This window comes from Aegilops tauschii, chromosome 2 (assembly GCF_002575655.3).
Source record: "Aegilops tauschii subsp. strangulata cultivar AL8/78 chromosome 2, Aet v6.0, whole genome shotgun sequence".
Taxonomy (NCBI): Eukaryota; Viridiplantae; Streptophyta; class Magnoliopsida; order Poales; family Poaceae; genus Aegilops; species Aegilops tauschii.
In genome coordinates, this window is record NC_053036.3 from 55239174 (window position 1) to 55257308 (window position 18135).

The 18135-nt window shown below is 45.7% G+C and overlaps 1 protein-coding gene across 1 annotated transcript; it reads right to left on the minus strand.

Moving 5' to 3' along the window:
• Positions 1-14040: 14040 nt before the first annotated feature.
• Positions 14041-17423, minus strand: LOC109750590 (guanine nucleotide-binding protein-like NSN1). Its single transcript, XM_020309548.4, has 8 exons — positions 17019-17423; positions 16615-16714; positions 16353-16526; positions 16048-16262; positions 15492-15756; positions 15127-15306; positions 14840-15051; positions 14041-14538 (listed from the first exon to the last, which is right to left on the minus strand). The coding sequence occupies exons 1-8, from the start codon at positions 17280-17282 to the stop codon at positions 14182-14184; spliced, it is 1767 nt and encodes a 588-aa protein (XP_020165137.1). The 5' UTR covers positions 17283-17423; the 3' UTR covers positions 14041-14181.
• Between the last annotated feature and the right edge of the window lie 712 nt (positions 17424-18135).

Here is an 18135-nt window from a genome sequence, read left to right on the forward strand (position 1 = left end):
AATGTTTGAAAACTTTTATTATTTACCAAATTTTGAATTTGAATTTTGGACCGGTTTAGATCTAACGATAGATTAGCAACAGTAACGGAGGTAACGTGGCACCATTAGCGTGGGATTTCTGTAGCTTAATTACCCGGGCATCACACTTATAGTGATGTGCATTACCGAGTGGGCCCAGAGATACCTCTCCGACAATCGGAGTGACAAATCCTAATCTCGAAATACGCCAACTCAACAAGTACCTTCGGAGACACATGTAGAGCACCTTTATAATCACCCAGTTACGTTGTGACGTTTGGTAGCACACAAAGTGTTCCTCTAGTAAACGGGAGTTGTATAATATCATAGTCATAGGAACATGTATAAGTCATGAAGAAAGCAATAGCAGAATACTAAACGATCGAGTGCTAAGCTAACGGAATGGGTCAAGTCAATCACATCATTCTCCTAATGATGTGATCCCGTTAATCAAATGACAACTCATGTCAATGGCTAGGAAACATAACCATCTTTGATGAACGAGCTAGTCAAGTAGAGGCATACTAGTGACACTCTGTTTGTCTATGTATTCACACATGTATTATGTTTCCGGTTAATACAATTCTAGCATGAATAATAAACATTTATCATGAAATAAGGAAATAAATAATAACTTTATTATTGCCTCTAGGGCATATTTCCTTCACTTTCTGTATTGGCAGAGGTTCTGAGTTGGAGGAAAGGATAGTTACCTCTTCGCCATCTGCGTGGCTGCGTTCCGCGTCATCCTGATAGTGATCATTATCAATAAGATGTACAAAAAATGAGCCAAGGGAGTCGAGTTCTACCTCCGACTCAACGTCATCCAAGTCAAAAGGCTCGGGGGTGTTGGTCTTTTGCTGGGCAGGCTTTTCTGAGCCTTATTCTTTGTCCAGGTCTTCTTGCCCGGTTTATCCTGCAGCTTCCTATTCCAAAAAGGAGAATTGGCCTGTGGAGATTAAATAGTTATAAGAAGACAGTTTAATTGAAGATATGATTCAACTGAAAATTGTTATAATGCTTACAACTGGTGGCTGGTTGAGAGTGCAGAAAGGATTCAGTCCGGTTTTACTGCAATCTACCAAGCTCTCATTCAACAGGGACTTGGTCATGTTATTGGTATCATCGTCAGTCAACTGAATCTGGCAGTGGCGTTGTGGGTCTTTTAAGTTGCCGGTGTACTTGTTGGGAATCGTAGCATAATTTTAAAATTTTCCTACGCTCACCAAGATGCATCTATGGAGTATACTAGCAACGAGGGGAAAGGAGTGCATCTACATACCCTTGTAGATCGCGAGCGGAAGCGTTCCAATGAACGTGGATGACGGAGTCGTACTCGCCGTGATCCAAATCACCGATGACCGAGTGCCGAACGGACGGCACCTCCGCGTTCAACACACGTATGGTGCAGCGACGTCTCCTCCTTCTTGATCCAGCAAGGGGAAGGAGAGGTTGATGGAGATCCAGCAGCACGACGGCGTGGTGGTGGATGTAGCGGGTCTCCGGCAGGGCTTCGCCGAGCTTCTGCGAGAGATAGAGAGGTGTAGCAGGGAGGAGGGAGGCGCCCAAGGCTGTAGGTTGCTGCCCTCCCTTCCCCCCCCCCTTTATATAGGCCCCCTTGGGAGGGGGGGCGGCCAACACCCATCTAGGGTTGGGGGGGCGGCGGCCAAGGGGTGGAAAGGGGTTGCTTGCCCCCCAAGGCAAGGGGAAAGCCCCCCCCCCACCCTAGGGTTCCCAACCCTAGGCACATGGGGGGAGGCCCAAGGGGGGCACCCCAGCCCACTAAGGGCTGGTTCCCTTCCACTTTCAGCCCACGGGGCCCTCCGGGATAGGTGGTCCCACCCGGTGGACCCCCGGGACCCTTCCGGTGGTCCCGGTACAATACCGGTAACCCCCGAAACTTTCCCGGTGGCCGAAACTTGACTTCCTATATATAATTCTTCACCTCCGGACCATTCTGGAACCTCTCGTGACGTCCGGGATCTCATCCAGGACTCCGAACAACTTTCGGGTTTCCGCATACATATATCTCTACAACCCTAGCGTCACCGGACCTTAAGTGTGTAGACCCTACGGGTTCGGGAGACATGCAGACATGACCGAGACGCCTCTCCGGTCAATAACCAACAGCGGGATCTAGGTACCCATGTTGGCTCCCACATGTTCCACGATGATCTCATCGGATGAACCACGGTGTCGAGGATTCAATCAATCCGTATGCAATTCCCTTTGTCAATCGGTATGTTACTTGCCCGAGATTCGATCGTCGGTATCCCAATACCTTGTTCAATCTCGTTACCGGCAAGTCTCTTTACTCATACCGCAATGCATGATCCCGTGACTAACGCCTTAGTCACATTGAGCTCATTATGATGATGCATTACCGAGTGGGCCCAGAGATACCTCTCCGTCACACGGAGTGACAAATCCCAGTCTCGATCCGTGCCAACCCAACAGACACTTTCGGAGATACCCGTAGTGCACCTTTATAGTCACCCAGTTACGTTGTGACGTTTGGCACACCCAAAGCACTCCTACGGTATCCGGGAGTTGCACGATCTCATGGTCTAAGGAAAAGATACTTGACATTGGAAAAGCTCTAGCAAACGAAACTACACGATCTTTTATGCTATGCTTAGGATTGGGTCTTGTCCATCACATCATTCTCCTAATGATGTGATCCCGTTATCAATGACATCCAATGTCCATAGTCAGGAAACCATGACTATCTGTTGATCAACGAGCTAGTCAACTAGAGGCTTACTAGGGACACTTTGTGGTCTATGTATTCACACATGTATTACGATTTTCGGACAATACAATTATAGCATGAACAATAGACAATTACCATGAACAAAGAAATATAATAATAACCATTTATTATTGCCTCTAGGGCATATTTCCAACAGTCTCCCACTTGCACTAGAGTCAATAATCTAGTTACATTGTGATGAATCGAACACCCATTGCGTCTTGGTGTTGATCATGTTTTGCTCTAGGGAGAGGTTTAGTCAACGGATCTGCTACATTCAGGTCCGTATGTACTTTACAAATATCTATGTCTCCATTTTGAACACTTTCACGAATGGAGTTGAAGCGACGCTTGATATGCCTGGTCTTCCTGTGAAACCTGGGCTCCTTCGCAAGGGCAATAGCTCCAGTGTTGTCACAGAAGAGAGTCATCGGGCCTGACGCATTGGGAATCACCCCTAGGTCGGTAATGAACTCCTTCATCCAGACTGCTTCCTGTGCTGCCTCCGAGGCTGCCATGTATTCCGCTTCACATGTAGATCCCGCCACGACGCTTTGCTTGCAACTGCACCAGCTTACTGCTCCTCCATTCAAAATATACACGTATCCGGTCTGTGACTTCGAGTCATCCAGATCTGTGTCGAAGCTAGCGTCGACGTAACCCTTTACGACGAGCTCTTCGTCACCTCCATAAACGAGAAACATATCCTTAGTCCTCTTCAGGTACTTCAGGATATTCTTGACCGCTGTCTAGTGTTCCTTGCCGGGATTACTTTGGTACCTTCCTACCAAACTTACGGCAAGGTTTACATCAGGTCTGGTACACAGCATGGCATACATAATAGACCCTATGGCCGAGGCATAGGGGATGACACTCATCTCTTCTATATCTTCTGCCGTGGTCGGGCATTGAGCCGTGCTCAATTGCACACCTTGCAATACAGGCAAGAACCCATTCTTGGACTGATCCATACTGAACTTCTTCAATATCTTGTCAAGGTATGTACTCTGTGAAAGACCAATGAGGCGTCTTGATCTATCTCTATAGATCTTGATGCCTAATATATAAGCAGCTTCTCCAAGGTCCTTCATTGAAAAACACTTATTCAAATAGGCCTTAATACTTTCCAAGAATTCTATATCATTTCCCATCAATAGTATGTCATCCACATATAATACGAGAAATGCTACAGATCTCCCACTCACTTTCTTGTAAACACAGGCTTCTCCATAAGTCTGTGTAAACCCAAACGCTTTGATCATCTCATCAAAGCGAATGTTCCAACTCCGAGATGCTTGCACCAGCCCATAGATTGAGCGTTGGAGCTTGCACACTTTGTTAGCATTCTTAGGATCGACAAAACCTTCCGGCTGCATCATATACAACTCTTCCTTAAGGAAGCCGTTAAGGAATGCCGTTTTGACGTCCATCTGCCATATCTCATAATCATGGTATGCGGCAATTGCTAACATGATTCGGACGGACTTCAGCTTCGCTACGGGTGAGAAAGTCTCATCGTAGTCAACCCCTTGAACTTGTCGATAACCCTTAGCGACAAGTCGAGCTTTGTAGATGGTCACATTACCATCCGCGTCCGTCTTCTTCTTAAAGATCCATTTGTTTTCTATGGCTCGCCGCTCATCGGGCAAGTCAGTCAAAGTCCATACTTTGTTTTCATACATGGATTCAATCTCGGATTTCATGGCTTCTAGCCATTTGTCGGAATCCGGGCCCGCCATCGCTTCTTCATAGTTCGAAGGTTCACCGTTGTCCAACAACATGATTTCCAGCACAGGGTTGCCGTACCACTCTGGTGCGGAACGTGTCCTTGTGGACCTACGAAGTTCAGTAACTTGATCCGAAGCTTCATGATCATCATCATTAACTTCCTCCCCAGTCGGTGTAGGCACCACAGGAACATTTTCCCGCGCTGCGCTACTTTCCGGTTCGGAAGGGGTGACTATCACCTCATCAAGTTCCACTTTCCTCCCACTCAATTCTTTCGAGAGAAACTCCTTCTCTAGAAAGGACTTGTTCTTTGCAACGAAGATCTTGCCTTCGGATCTGAGGTAGAAGGTATACCCAATGGTTTCCTTAGGGTATCCTATGAAGATGCATTTTTCCGATTTGGGTTCGAGCTTTTCAGGTTGAAGTTTCTTGACATAAGCATCGCATCCCCAAACTTTTAGAAACGACAGCTTAGGTTTCTCCCCAAACCATAATTCATACGGTGTCGTCTCAACGGATTTCGAAGGAGCCCTATTTAAAGTGAATGCGGCAGTCTCTAAAGCATAACCCCAAAATGAGAGCGGTAAATCGGTAAGAGACATCATAGATCGCACCATATCCAATAGAGTGCGATTACGACGTTCGGACACACCATTTCTCTGAGGTGTTCCAGGCGGCGTGAGTTGTGAAACTATTCCACATTTCCTTAAGTGTGCACCAAACTCGTGACTTAAATATTCTCCACCACGATCTGATCGTAAGAATTTTATTTTCCTGTCACGTTGATTCTCAACCTCACTTTGAAATTCCTTGAACTTTTCAAAGGTTTCAGACTTGTGTTTCATTAGGTAGACATACCCATATCTACTTAAATCATCAGTGAGAGTGAGAACATAACGATATCCTCCGCGAGCCTCAACACTCATTGGACCGCACACATCGGTATGTATGATTTCCAATAAGTTGGTTGCTCGCTCCATTGTTCCGGAGAACGGAGTCTTGGTCATCTTACCCATGAGGCATGGTTCGCACGTGTCAAATGATTCGTAATCAAGAGACTCCAAAAGTCCATCTGCATGGAGCTTCTTCATGCGCTTGACACCAATGTGACCAAGGCGGCAGTGCCACAAGTATGTGGGACTATCGTTATCAACTTTACATCTTTTGGTATTCACACTATGAACATGTGTAACATCACATTCGAGATTCATCAAAAATAAACCATTGACCAGCGGGGCATGACCATAAAACATATCTCTCAAATAAATAGAACAACCATTATTCTCGGATTTAAATGAGTAGCCATCTCGAATTAAACGAGATCCAGATACAATGTTCATGCTCAAAGCTGGCACTAAATAACAATTATTGAGGTTTAAAACTAATCCCGTAGGTAGATGCAGAGGTAGCGTGCCGACGGCGATCACATCGACCTTGGAACCATTCCCGACGCGCATCGTCACCTCGTCCTTCGCCAGTCTCCGTTTATTCCGTAGTTCCTGTTTTGAGTTACAAATATGAGCAACCGCACCGGTATCAAATACCCAGGAGCTACTACGAGCACTGGTAAGGTACACATCAATTACATGTATATCACATATACCTTTGGTGTTGCCGGCCTTCTTCTTGTCCGCTAAGTATTTGGGGCAGTTCCGCTTCCAGTGACCACTTCCCTTGCAATAAAAGCACTCAGTTTCAGGCTTGGGTCCATTCTTTGACTTCTTCCCAGTAACTGGTTTACCGGGCGCGGCAACTCCCTTGCCGTCCTTCTTGAAGTTCTTCTTACCCTTGCCCTTCTTGAACTTAGTGGTTTTATTCACCATCAACACTTGATGTTCTTTTCTGATCTCCCCTTCCGCTGATTTCAGCATTGAATATACCTCAGGAATGGTCTTTTCCATCCCCTGCATATTGTAGTTCATCACAAAGCTCTTGTAGCTTGGTGGAAGCGACTGGAGGATTCTGTCAATGACCGCGTCATCCGGGAGATTAACTCCCAGCTGTGACAAGCGGTTGTGCAACCCAGACATTCTGAGTATGTGCTCACTAACAGAACTGTTCTCCTCCATTTTACAGCTGAAGAACTTGTCGGAGACATCATATCTCTCGACCCGGGCATGAGCTTGAAAAACTAATTTCAGCTCCTCGAACATCTCATATGCTCCATGTTTCTCAAAAGGCTTTTGGAGACCCGGTTCTAGGCTGTAAAGCATGCCGCACTGAACGAGGGAGTAATCATCAGCACGTGATTGCCAAGCGTTCATAACGTCTTGGTTCTGTGGGATTGGTGCATCACCTAGCGGTGCTTCTAAGACATAATCTTTCTTGGCTACTATAAGGATGAGCCTTAGGTTCCGGACCCAGTCCGTATAGTTGCTGCCATCATCTTTCAGCTTGGTTTTCTCTAGGAACGCGTTGAAATTGAGGACAACGTTGGCCATTTGATCTACAAGACATAGTGTAAAGATTTTAGACTAAGTTCATGATAATTGAGTTCATCTAATCAAATTATTTAATGAACTCCCACTCAGATAGACATCCCTCTCGTCATCTAAGTGAAACATGATCCGACTTTAACTAGGCTGTGTCCGATCATCACGTGAGACGGACTAGTCAAGATCGGTGAACATCTCCATGTTGATCGTATCTTCTATACGACTCATGCTCGACCTTTCGGTCCTCCGTGTTCCGAGGCCATGTCTGTACATGCTAGGCTCGTCAAGTCAACCTAAGTGTATTGCGTGTGTTCCGAGGCCATGTCTGTACATGCTAGGCTCGTCAACACCCGTTGTATTCGAACGTTAGAATCTATCACACCCGATCATCACGTGGTGCTTCGAAACAACGAACCTTCGCAACGGTGCACAGTTAGGGTGAACACTTTCTTGAAATTATTATAAGGGATCATCCTACTTGCTACCGTCGTTCTAAGCAAATAAGATGCAAAAACATGATAAACATCACATGCAATCAAATAGTGACATGATATGGCCAATATCATTATGCTCCTTTGATCTCCATCTTCGGGGCACCATGATCATCTTCGTCACCGGCATGACACCATGATCTCCATCATCATGATCTCCATCATTGTGTCTTCATGAAGTCGTCACGCCAACGATTACTTCTACTTCTATGGCTAACGCGTTTAGCAACAAAGTAAAGTAATTTACATGGCGTTATTCAATGACACGCAGGTCATACAAAATAATAAAGACAACTCCTATGGCTCCTGCCGGTTGTCATACTCATCGACATGCAAGTCGTGATTTCTATTACAAGAATATGATCAATCTCATACATCACATATATCATTCATCACATCTTCTGGCCACATCACATCACATAGCACTTGCTGCAAAAACAAGTTAGACGTCCTCTAATTGTTGTTGCAAGTTTTTACGTGGTTTGTAGGTTTCTAGCAAGAACGTTTCTTACCTACGTATGACCACAACGTGATTTGCCAATTTCTATTTACCCTTCATAAGGACCCTTTTCATCGAATCCGTTCCGACTAAAGTAGGAGAGACAGACACCCGCTAGCCACCTTATGCAACTAGTGCATCTCAGTCGGTGGAACCTGTCTCACGTAAGTGTACGTGTAAGGTCGGTCCGGGCCGCTTCATCCTACAATGCCGCCGAAACAAGAAACGACTAGTAGCGGCAAGAAGAATTGGCAAACTCAACGCCCACAACTGCTTTGTGTTCTACTCGTGCATAGTAACTACGCATAGGCCTGGCTCATGATGCCACTGTTGGGAATCGTAGCATAATTTAAAATTTTCCTACGCTCACCAAGATGCATCTATGGAGTATACTAGCAACGAGGGGAAAGGAGTGCATCTACATACCCTTGTAGATCGCGAGCGGAAGCGTTCCAATGAACGTGGATGACGGAGTCGTACTCGCCGTGATCCAAATCACCGATGACCGAGTACCGAACGGACGGCACCTCCGCGTTCAACACACGTATGGTGCAGCGACGTCTCCTCCTTCTTGATCCAGCAAGGGGAAGGAGAGGTTGATGGAGATCCAGCAGCACGACGGCGTGGTGGTGGATGTAGCGGGTCTCCGGCAGGGCTTCGCCGAGCTTCTGCGAGAGATAGAGAGGTGTAGCAGGGAGGAGGGAGGCGCCCAAGGCTGTAGGTTGCTGCCCTCCCTCCCCCCCCTTTATATAAGCCCCCTTGGGAGGGCGAGCCGGCCAAAACCCATCTAGGGTTGGGGGGCGGCGGCCAAGGGGTGGAAAGGGGTTGCTTGCCCCCCAAGGCAAGGGGAAAGCCCCCCCACCCTAGGGTTCCCAACCCTAGGCGCATGGGGGGAGGCCCAAGGGGGGCGCCCCAGCTCATTATGATGATGCATTACCAAGTGGGCCCAGAGATACCTCTCCGTCACACGGAGTGACAAATCCCAGTCTCGATCCGTGCCAACCCAACAGACACTTTCGGAGATACCCGTAGTGCACCTTTATAGTCACCCAGTTACGTTGTGACGTTTGGCACACCCAAAGCACTCCTACGGTATCCGGGAGTTGCACGATCTCATGGTCTAAGGAAAAGATACTTGACATTGGAAAAGCTCTAGCAAACGAAACTACACGATCTTTTATGCTATGCTTAGGATTGGGTCTTGTCCATCACATCATTCTCCTAATGATGTGATCCCGTTATCAATGACATCCAATGTCCATAGTCAGGAAACCATGACTATCTGTTGATCAACGAGCTAGTCAACTAGAGGCTTACTAGGGACACTTTGTGGTCTATGTATTCACACATGTATTACGATTTCCGGACAATACAATTATAGCATGAACAATAGACAATTACCATGAACAAAGAAATATAATAATAACCATTTATTATTGCCTCTAGGGCATATTTCCAACAGTACTCGCACATTAAGCCGGGGTGACGGCTTAAGGGCAAAATTCTCCATGCGACCCAGCAGCGAACCAGGTCGATTCCGGTTAAGCCGTTGGCCATTAAGGCTCGGATCTTTGAAAAGACGAGCATATATTTTTTCCGTTCCGCTGTGCTGATGCGGTCAGGAAGAGGATGCCTGTTGCTAAGCCGGCTGGCACGATAACCTGGCAGAGGATTTTTTTTTTCCCTTTTGGAGAAGTGTCTTGGCAATAAAACCAAGTTTGGTTCCAGTCCTTGGGATGAATGGGTGGTTTGGCGGCTGGGAAGGTGGCTTCTTTCCGCCTTTGAATTGAAATGCCACATAATTCTAGGTTGGGCCCGTCTATGAACTCGGTCTGCCGGTTTAAATAGTAGAACTCCCTGAACAGTTCTACAGTGGGCTCCTGTTGAAGGTACACCTCGCAGAACACTTGAAAGTTGCATATGTTTGAAACGGAATTTGGCCCAATATCTTGAGGATGGAGCTTGAAAAAGTGCAGCACATCGCGAAAGAATTTTGAGTCGGGAGGGCCAAAACCCCGGAGCAGATGATCAGTGAAGACAATTACTTCACCATCCTTGGGCTCAGGAGGGGTTTCTGTGCCTGGAACCCTCCAATGGATGACAACTTTCTTGGCTAAGCACCTGTCTGGACATATTCGTTCAATGCTTCCTCGGTGACCCGGGAAACGACCCAGTTGCATGCGGTGACAGTCTTAGTCATTTTTGAGGATGAAGGCCTAGAAGAAAGAAATATTGTCGGTTTAAGATTCTGCTGTTAAGCCGGCCAATTGATTCAAAAGTAATAAAGTGCTATAAAGAGCCAATGTGTTAAGCCGGAAGATAGCAGTGAGTTATGCAGATATATCTATTAGCGGCTTAAAAGGGGACTAATGGTACATGGCGGGTTATGGCTTATCAGTTAAGCCGCCCAAACAGTTATCATATTTCAGATCTATAAGTGAAGGATTGCTAAGTGTTGGACAAACAGTTTTCACAGATTGGTATTGTAATTTTGGATCTGCAGCAGTTCAGAAAATGAAGAAAATTCTAAACCTAAAGTGGCGGCAGCAAAAAAGTTCATGTGCTCAGAAGAGATCTTCTATGGAGGGGAGGTATTCGGATATTAAAAACAAGTGCTAAATTGCTACCGCACAAGTTTGGTACCATGTTCAGATCAAAAACTACTCGATCTAGAGGAGAAGACGAAGAATGGCGAAGAACACCGACGAACAAGTGAAAACCTTAAGTACAGATCTGTTTTGGGATGAAGTCGAACTTACTAATGCTGATGGACAGCGGAGGTGCCCCGCGGAGCTCTGGTCTGTTCAGGGTGATGCAGCGGCCGGAGTTGATGCAGTGGAAGAAGGTCGATGGCGGTGGCGGAGCTCTGGTCGCGTTAGCGTCGAGAGGAAGGAGAAGAAGAGGCAGCAGCAGGGGGTAAAAGTGAAAACAGGGGCCCCCTGTCCCTATTTATAAGGCAATGGATAGATGGCATGCGCGGGAATCGAGGAGGCCAAAAATGTTTATGTGATTGCACGGACGCCTCGATTTTCGAGAGGTCTATTAAAGATGAAGATATGATGAGATATTCTTGTGAAGTTAATGCGAGGTGACGTCATGGCGGGTTAACATAAATCTGTGAGCTGACGTCATGGCGGGTTACCACAAGTTCATAAAATTGATGATGGAAGATTTTGCTAAGTCAAGTACTGAAGATTGATGTGAACAAATTCTAATCAACCCAGGGCTTAATGTTGAGGATATAACTATTGGGTATAACCCGCCCAGGAGGGGCCGGGTCATACCGCTGGCGACTTAAAGATGAGGATGGCGTGTCATGAAGCAAGCCTATTGAAGGCCCAAGACCCAGAGGCGACTTGAGGCCCAAGAGGATGAACCGCCATATGTGTAACTTGTATTGTAAGGCAAGTTTTAGTTAGTCACCGAGCCGGACATGTTGTGTATGAGCCGGCCGGGACTCTGTAAGCCGTCAGGCATCAACCTGTGTATATAAAGGGGTGACCCGGCGGCGGGTTAGGACAAGAAACAACAAGTCGAGAACTAGGTCAAGCGTATTCGCTCCCTGGTAATCGAAAACCAAGCAATACAACCTAAAGCAGGAGTAGGCTTTTACCTCGTTGAGAGGGGCCGAACCTGGGTAAACTCTCTGTGTCCTTTGTCCCGTTTAACCCCTTCAAGCTAGCCTAGTTGCGATGGCTCCATACCTAAATCCTTCTGCTAGGGTATCTGCCATGTTAAGTCCACGACAGAGATGACAGTGTTGATGAAGATACTGATCCCAATTATGACCGGAGTGTTGGTGATGACGATGACTTCGAATTCCTCCTCCCGAAGGGATGGATCTCCGGCAAAGATATATTTGGAACGTGATTAGTTGCTACCTTGTTTTTAACTGCCGCTTTGCTCATGCTAACACATGTTTTAATTTGTGGTTAGAAGGCATGGGTGACAAAAAAAGGAAGTTTTTTTCTATGGGTATTGTAGCAGTGCTCTGGGACATTTGGAAGGCTCGTAACCTTGTTTGCTTCCAGCAGAAATGGCTTGCTTAGCCTATTGATGTATTATACATAGGAACACCCTGGATTAATATTTGGAGTGACTTGCGGGGGAAGAAGGATGCAAGATTGGGCTACGGCAAAGCTACTGGAACAAGTCGCGGATGAGATCTTGCAAGCGATAAGGAGTTGGACATCATGGATACCAAGACTGGTTGGTTGAAGAAAAGGAGACAAAATGCAAGGGTAAGGTGATCTTAGAGTTTTCTTATTGTTGTTGTTGTGTCGTTAATCAAACATGTGTGATCCTTTGATGGAAGTGTTTGCTTTGCACTGGGTAGACTTGCTAGTCTGCATAGTTCTCAGCATTTTGTTTCGTGCTGCTTATTTCCAGTTTGCTCACCTTACTTTTTTTAGAAAATTGCTTGGGCTTACTTTTTTGTGAAAATACTTAGCCTTACTTAGTGGTGTGCTTGATGCAAGTTATTTGTAAGTCTCCCTCTGATGTATGAGTGACCTTTTGGGTGGTGGTGTGTTCTCGCTGCGAAATTGAATCACATCGGATGTTTTACTGTCCGGTCTGCATCCGACCCTACATCACGCGTCTCACGTTTGTGTGTTTATTTGATCGAGCGAAATTGCTTTGCACACGATCTTTGTACATACGATCTGACGTGTCTTCACTAGACAACATGCTGCATTGGTTTTCTTTTCCCGATGGAGCTGGTTGATTGGACGAAAGGACATGCAACCGCACATCGTATGTGTTTCCGACATGAAAATGTCGTACGTATAGCAGCTATGTTGATCGAGGGGTGCTGGGCATGCATCGTACAAGTGTTAGACGAGTATTTGTCGCACATATGACATGGTTGGTTCTGGCAGTAAAGACATGTAGCTTCTTTAAATGAAATTGGGGAAGAAATGTCTTTTAGTATTAAAAAACTACCACAAAAGTAAAATTACGATGCGAAAGCATAGTTAAAGAAGGAAAATGAGATTGTATCTTATTTTATAATGTGACTCTTGTCGTCGTAGTTGAAGCGAGTTAATTGACATTGCGATATTGTGCGCGTCCACATCCCCACCCCACTCGCGTGTTTCTTCCCGGCTCTCTTCGCCCCCACGTGTTTCGTCATGAACAAATACCCGAAGCACTTCGTCATCAACACAAAATGCAAGGGCAAGGCGATCTTAAGCAACTCTAGTAGAATCGCCATATTTTCCGAAATTGCATAATAATTGTCATATGTAGCACAAACCACACAAAAAACAACTCTAGTAGAGTCATCATACCTGTCAAAATCGCCATATATTTTATAAAGGGAGCTCCATATTTGGTCTCCAACCTTCATATTTGGAGTACGGGAGGGATAGCGTGGGTTGCACTCCATAATTTCACCCACGTGGTGGGAACGTGGCGGGACGGAAATTTCATGGTAGGTGGGAATTGGTCCCCACCTACCAAGAAGTAGGTATCCAATGACAAACGAAATCCTACATGAAAAGTGAAATATGAAGGTTGTGTTTTAGCCATTGTGACTTTCGCTCCACTAGCTCTTGAGTCTCCATATTCTTTGACGATTGTCTCCATCGTATTTTTGTCAATGACGATTCTACTAGAGTTTGTGTCGTTAGTTTCCTTCTCTCCTATAGGGAATCACGAACCAGAGCAAAAGAAGTAACTTCACTACTCATGGAGACACGCACGTCATCACGATGCCAATTAACACGCTTTAAACTTACTTCCGATCTCTCGTTGCCGCTCACGATTGTATATGTGATTTGTACATGGGGAGAAGCATCTGTAGGGGCTGGCTTTGGCCTACCCATTGGCTGACACTGCCTATTGATTCAGATTCAGGAGAGGAGAGGTGATGCTGCAGCTTGGCTATGGCTTTGCTGACAGGTGAATGCATTCTCTTTGAGGGTTCAGAAGTTTGAAGACACGCCTATGTAGGTTGCCCCCAAAATTAACAGAGGAAACTTACGCCATCATCACGTCGACGTCAGTTTTTCTATTTTCTTTCTTGTACTCTCTTTGACAGTCCAAACCGTGCACGTGTAATTACTAATTTATCAAGACAAAAAAAAACGAGGGGAAAAAACAAGCATCATCCCATTTGTTGCATCTGTCTTCATCATTAAACCTAACGGCGTACAAAACTCCTGCCAATTGTTGGCAGCCCACATCATACAGTTGTAATACAACCCTCCCTACTAATCCGCACTCCCAAAACCTGCGGTTTTACCTCAGGCATCATCAACTCGTCATGGGCTCGCACTCCGCAGCAGGGGCGTCTTTCTTGTCGTCTTCACCCTTGGGCTCTTCGCCTTCGCCCTTGCCGCCATCGCCATCTTCGTCGTCCGCGGGGGAGGCATCCTTCATCTGGTAATCCACCTTGAAGTCGTAGTCCGCGTCCATGTCGTTCAGCACGCTGAACTTGTTCCCCTTGCGCCGCTTCTTCTCCGCTTTCTTCTTGCGGGGGTCAAGGATGCCCTCAGCAGTGTACAGCTTGTCGTGCTGCGTGCCACCGCTGGCCGCCGCCTTGCTTCCTTCACGGTCGTTCACGTCCGACATCGATTCGTCCTTCACAGGCGCACTTTGCGTTGGGGGATCCTGTTCAGTGCAAGACAAATGTCATCTATAGCTGTACTACTAGTAATATGCAACTTGAAAGTTAACTTGACGTCTCCCAACACAAGAGATACCCAAGCCTGCTTCGTTTATGTCTACCAAAAGCCTTTGACAGGTCTACAGTTTATAACTTGGTTAGTTAGAATTAGAACATGGCCAACCAAGCATATGTAGGAACCAAAGTGTAGAATACTGTCAAGAAAGGGGTAGCTGGCTGCAAAAATCTACAATAATACCATTGCCGCGTCAATTAAAGGAAGACCACTGAAGCTGCAAGAAATACCTCGAGCATCGCTTCATCAATCTCTGGTGGGGCATTAGCTGGAATTTCTATATGACTGAACTCCTCCATAGATTTTAGACCACTAATATATGAAGACTCAGCTTTGTAAATTTCATCAACATTAAATTCACTTCCGTCTTCTGTGATAATTACTGCATTGGCGTCCTCCACAGCATCCCTTTTAGGTGGCAGTGTAAAGTAGGGTACCTTGCCTAATAACAAGAGGGTTAGATGGCTTGGAAACAAAATAATAAATTAACAATTACAGGATAACTTGTCAATTGTACCTTCATTCCAGTCATGAATCACTATTTTCGCAGCAGCTTCCACATCCACTATACCACCTTTTTTCAATTTCCCCCTGAGTGTAGCAAGTTTTTGAAGGAAATCATCAACTGAAGTAAAGCTTGGCACCTTGTACAGAGACAGCAATTTCTCTTGTGGGCAAAGACCAAGGATTTCTTTAACTGCAAGAATACAGTAAATATGGAGTAAGTCATTGCACGATGCATTTCCAGGTACACTATCATACTAGCTTTGCTGTCAGATTAGTATCAGCAAAGTAAACTAGGAGTACAGTAACTAGGATGAATATAAATTATCAAAAAGCTGGCTGGAATGATGATAAAAAACAATACAAGATAGCACCTACCAGGAGTGATTACATCTTCCATCTTCTCAACTCTTTTGCAGTTGCGAAGGGCTACAGACACACCACTGCTGGCAGATCTGAGCATCACAACACCAGGACAATCCAACAACTTCACCTTCTTGTCTAACTGAACTTCCTGCATTGATCTAGTAACCCCTGGAGTAGAACCGACATTAACCACGCGGGACCTCTTCAAACTGTTGATTAGACTGCTCTTGCCAACATTAGGAAGGCCAACGATACCCACAGTAATTGCCAACTTGAGCTGCAAACACAACCCAATAGTAAAATTTAGGCACAAGACCACTGTAAAATCAGTAGTAGTTATCAAAATGTCATGATGAGATTAAACAACGTCCACACAGAAAATTTAGGTGCGTGCGTGAAAATAAAACTGGCTGTCAATGTTGATATGGCTTCCATGGAACAGGACAACAAGGCAAAAGGACAAAATTCAATAGCATGAAGTACAAGTGAAACTCCTAAATGAAGCTAGATAAATACACCCAAACAAAGACAGTCTTCTATCATCTCTAAAAACATCGAGATAGGATACCTCATGACTCCTGGAATAATTCTTCAGCAGTTTAATCAGATTCTCAGCACCAAGACAATCACTGCTTTGTGGGATATTGCTTGTTTTATCGAGCTTTGATGATTTCCATCCCAGCTTGGTCCTCTGCTCTTGAGTGTTGCACTTGAATGCAACAGTTGGCAATTCCTCCCTTAGATATGAAAGCCACTTCTCCACCGACTCCTTGGGGACAAGATCTGCAATCCACAAAAAAGATGACCATAAGATGCAGAAAGATAGGAGAGGTACACCGATGATAAACAAAGTAATCAAAAGCTGCATTATACCTATCTTATTGAGAAGCAGCACAATCCGTTTAGTTGGATCAGCCTTCCTGACCATCTTCTCCATGTCAACGCAACGAGTGCCAAGCGGGTCCCTTGCATCAAGAACCTCGAGAATCACATCGGAAGCTTCGATGACTTTGACCAGCTCCTTGTAGAAGGCTCTCTCCGAATGGTCTGAAGACACATTCAGCAGCTTTAGTCAATAATACTCACGCAAGCAGTAGGCGCAAAAAACGCCGGCAGTGGGGGAAAAGAAGCTAACCATTGGTCTTAGGCACCGCTAAAGCAGCAGTCTCCTCTGCTGCGTCATTGTCATTAGCCATGTCTTCATCGTCGGGTATTCCAAGCTTTCTCTTCCTAGCCTGAAATAGGAGGGCACAATATTTGATCAGTGTTCAACTTCTGCAATCAGACAGCCTCAACAATAGACTTCCGAAGGCAGAGTTCGCAAAGGAAATCAACTCTCATCATCTAGCCAACAAATCCATGTAGGCAAGCATCTAATGACACCTACGGAACTATGGAAGAGTGATCGTTTGACACTGAGAAATAATAAGATCATCAACGACGACTAATAATTTGGTCTCGTGACCCCGACCGAACACTGAGAAATTGGTGGCAGCACGCCAGGGGCGAAAGTAAGAGGAGAGGCGGGCGGTCGCTTACCCTCTCCCTGCGCGCCTCCTTCTTGTCCTCCTGCTCCTTGATGGCCATGGCGCGGCGGACCTCCAGGTTCTTGAGCTCCTGCTCCTTGAAGGGCCACTCGTTGGGGATCCCGGGGTCCTTCTCGACCTTGCTCCGGCCGGTCTTGCCCTCCTTCCTCGCCTCCTTGCGCTTCTTGCGGTGGTGCTCCTTGACCTTGCGCAGCACCTTGTGCTTCGCCTTGAGCGTGACGCGCTTGCTCTTGCTCTTCTTGCTCTTCTTCGGCATCTTGCCGACGACGACGACGGGTGGTGGGGTGGCGAGGAGGAGGGAAGAACCGCCGGTGGAGGGAGGGAGGACGAGGAAGGGAGAGGAGAGCCGGTGGAGGGAGAGAGGGTATGGCTCTGGCGGCTGGTGGATGAAGCAGGGGAGAGGTGCTAGGGTTTAGGGAGCCGGTAGATGGGCCTTGACGTACGCTGTGTGTCTGGCCATTGCGAGGGACCCGCTGGGCCATGACGCCCATAATTAGCCCAAACAGCAATGCGCCCGTTTTCCCCTCCCGCAGAGCGCGAAGTGGGCTGGCCCAGTAGCGTTAATTTGTTAGATTGCGTACTTAATTCAATAATTAATTTAGTTGAATCTTTAAAAGGGATGTCACACATTTAAAAAATGTGCATATGGTGTAAAAAATGTTGATAGCATTAAAAATGTTAATGAAATTAAAAATCACGTGTTTCAAAAATATGTTTATGACATTTTTAGATAAATGCCCGTACAATGTAAAATAATATTAACATACATTCACCAAAAAAATGTACCATTCAAGAAAATATGATATTTTATAAATGTTCACGGGTTTCAAAAGAAATGTCCATTTAAAATGTTTATACAATGTAAAAAAAATGTTCCCACTAAGTTTTTAAAACGTTACATGACATTCATAAAAAATGGTCAACGTGTATTTGAAACAATGTTTATCATGTATTCAAAGAAATTTGAAAACGTGTATTTGAAAATATATTCATCATGTATTTGAAAAATATTCAACGTGTTGATTTTAAAAAAAAACAAAGAAAACCTCTCTTGCTCCCTGACTCCCTCTCCTCGGTCGTATCGACTGTATGGACATACATGAGAATTG

Excerpts from the sequence above, each read along its gene's own strand:
- LOC109750590 (XM_020309548.4), bottom strand. The coding sequence starts at position 17,282 with ATGCCGAAGAAGAGCAAGAAGAGCAAGAGCAAGCGCGTCACGCTCAAG. Across the intron at positions 15,757-16,047 it reads ATTATTCCAGGAGTCATGAG|CTCAAGTTGGCAATTACTGT; the intron begins GTATCCTATCTC and ends TTGTGTTTGCAG. Across the intron at positions 15,052-15,126 it reads GATTCATGACTGGAATGAAG|GCAAGGTACCCTACTTTACA; the intron begins GTACAATTGACA and ends TCTTGTTATTAG.